The sequence below is a fragment of the Rhagoletis pomonella genome, unplaced genomic scaffold, assembly GCF_013731165.1.
Source record: "Rhagoletis pomonella isolate Grant_MI unplaced genomic scaffold, Rhpom_1.0 Rhpom_scaffold_00004, whole genome shotgun sequence".
Lineage (NCBI taxonomy): Eukaryota > Metazoa > Arthropoda > Insecta > Diptera > Tephritidae > Rhagoletis > Rhagoletis pomonella.
Window position 1 is genome coordinate 28,290,278 of NW_023458558.1, and position 2,838 is coordinate 28,293,115.

General features: G+C 39.2%; 1 protein-coding gene across 1 annotated transcript in view; it reads right to left on the reverse strand.

Moving 5' to 3' along the window:
• Positions 1 to 365: 365 nt before the first annotated feature.
• The window catches only part of LOC118738192, a 6,499-nt gene continuing 4,026 nt past the window's right edge, over positions 366 to 2,838 (reverse strand). Inside the window, exons 2-3 of the mRNA XM_036469115.1 lie at positions 821 to 1,111; positions 366 to 737 (exon numbers count right to left, since the gene is read on the reverse strand). Coding sequence (XP_036325008.1) covers positions 366 to 737; positions 821 to 1,111 — 663 coding nt within the window. The remainder of the gene's footprint in view (positions 738 to 820; positions 1,112 to 2,838) is intronic.

The following is a 2,838-nucleotide window of genomic DNA, read 5'->3' on the forward strand; positions in this document are numbered from 1 at the left end:
TTAGGTAGACCTTCTTAAGCCTAGCCATTCCAAAAGGTCTTACTTAAGAAGAGTTGGGAAAGTGTTGCTCTGGCTGCCTTCTAGACCGGCTTTCCCTCTTTATAATTTACCCGAAAGTATACGTTTATATAATATAGGAAATATCTGTATGAACCTTAAATTAATTCCATAGAAAAGCACAATTTTTATGAAATAAAGAAGCAACTGTAATAGACTTCCTCCGAAGGCCTTCTCAAGTACGTCCTAAAAACGCCCTTCAATTTGGGCCACTCCATACAGAAAAGAAAGCAGAAAGGAATGCAGAGTGGCAGGCGTCTGGACTCTCAGTAAGGCCTTTTGGGAGAGCTTTTTTCTCCACTTTTGCATTAAGTTATCAAACATAAAATATACTCACTTTCTGTGTGCACAACTGGACCAGCAGTGTGTTTAGTTCCGCTGCTGCCGCCCGACGAAGCACCCGAGAATGAGCTGAATTTGGCGAAAGGATGCACAGCAACACCAGCACCATAGCCATGTGAATTAATTTGCGCCGAATTGATGATAGCTTTGCCAACATCGGTGACCTTATCACCCGAAGCGGCAACCAAATTGCCACTGGCGCTCAACGCATAACCGCTACCCTTTATGAGTTGACCCTTCAGTGCTGTCACACCGCCGGTGATTGCCTTAACCGCTTGGAAAATAGTATTGAGCACTGATTTCTTAAACGACCATGGATTGTATTCTACAGAATTGCCCTGAAAATTTTTGTTGCAGAAAAAAGAAAAGAAATGAGAAAATTGAACGTTGCGAAATTGTTGAACAGGTTATGGGCATATACATGAGCCGACTCGTATGATTTGTAGCTATCGCCACCACTGCTACTACTGCCGCCCGAACTGCCCGACGCTATGGAGGCTGAGGCCTGTCCGATGCTCGAGAGTAGACCAGATTTCAGATGCGCTACGTAATCAAAACTGCCAGAGCGTTTTTGTATTTGTGATTCGCCGTCTGTGGCGGCGTGATCGCTGTCGGGAAGCTCAACCTCCTCCAGTGAGAGGGATTTATCTTCACTCTGTGCGGGATAGCCGTGAGCCAGTAGAGGAAGCGTAAGCGCCAATATGTAGAACAGCTGCAAAGAAATATATCGATGACATGTACTTAAGTAATGGAAATATTTGTTATTAAAATGTGAGTATTATAGCATTTATGCACAGCAACAATATACATATGTATGTATGTATGGTATGTATGTAAAAATGGTTAATTATGATTAATATTTAATACGGCGTTGTGTTAATTACCGCGCACGCGCGCCATTTCTTTTAGCTTTACTCATGGCATATTTTGAGCGAGTACAACGCCAAAATGCACATTACATCACTCCTGAAAGCTTTGCGAGGGGACAGAACCACCACTTATTTTCAATGCGCAGACGTTTTGTGAATGGCATCGCCTTTCTTTGCCGCCTGCCTTCATAATAACCACAGTTGTGCGTGCTTCTGACTACATACACACACACTGCACCTCACTGCATTTCTAATGGGTTTTTTAAATAATAATAATCATAAAAGCTACATGCACTCAAAGAAAGTGAACGTTAATACTCATATCAATCGTACACATTTTCATTTCTTTATAAGTCTTAATTACTTTAGTAACTCTATAAAAAAAAATTTCGTAATACAAATCTGATATTTAAATTTGGAAATCACCGGCTACACACGAATACTTACTTAATCTTTTTTTGTAACTTATTGCTATTATATTTGCAACTTTATCGACATGGTCAATCGTTTGACATCAATTTAACGCTCGATTTAACACCGAAATTTTGTTACGTTAAATAATTTCATAATATTTTGTGTACAATAGAAATATTGTAATCTACAAGTTTAGGCTTCCTAGTGGCAAAATGTTTCCCTTACTTTTTAATTTACCCGCATTTTCATAAAGGGGCTTTTAAGGGCAGGATGTCTTAACTGACCCTTATCGGGCTAATTTTGAGATTATACACATAAATCGTTTATGATCTTAAACTCCACAACTTTTTGCGGTAATATTACATGAGTACAATTGCCAAAAATTGTTTCGTAAGACGGAAGCTGTAAGAGATTTTTTTTTAATCGTCTAAACAACGAAAATGAGCACAAGTATAGCCAATTTCCAGAATAAGTTGGGGTCACCGAAAATTTATCTATAGTAAAACACAAACATCTTTTTCCAATACCAACGTTTGCGCCGTTTTTTTATTTGTTGTCTATTCAACAGGCGATTTTTTAATATTGATTTTCGAATATCGAATAAACCGGATTTTTTTTTATTGAATAGATTTTGCCTTTTCATACAATTCTTGAACTCTTTTTGAAGTTTTCAAGGCTTCTACAAAACAGGTGCTATAAAAAAAAAGTCACGAAATACACCCGAAACAAAACCTAGTGTAGATTGTAGCTGTAGTTTTTTTTTTATTTTTGTTCGTAGGAGAGGGAAATGCTTTAAACACTGGCCAGGGGCGCTAGTCTCTATACCAGAGATGGGCGCAGGATAGCGGTATACTGATTTAAAATTTAAAATATAAATCTACTCCACCAATGGGTTCCGAGAGGAATACTTTCAGAGCTGCTGCGTCGGTGCCCATTCGAACGATATGGCCAAGCCAGCGGAGCCGATGTATTTTAATTTGCTGCACTACCATGTACATATATGTCGTTGTAAAGCTTATACAGCCCATCATTTCAACGTCTGAGGTACTTGCCGTAGCCAATGCGTAAATGCCCGTAAATCTTCCGCAAAATCTTTCTCTCAAACACTCCAAGAGCCGCCTCATTCGGAGATCACCACATCTCCTCATCAGACTTC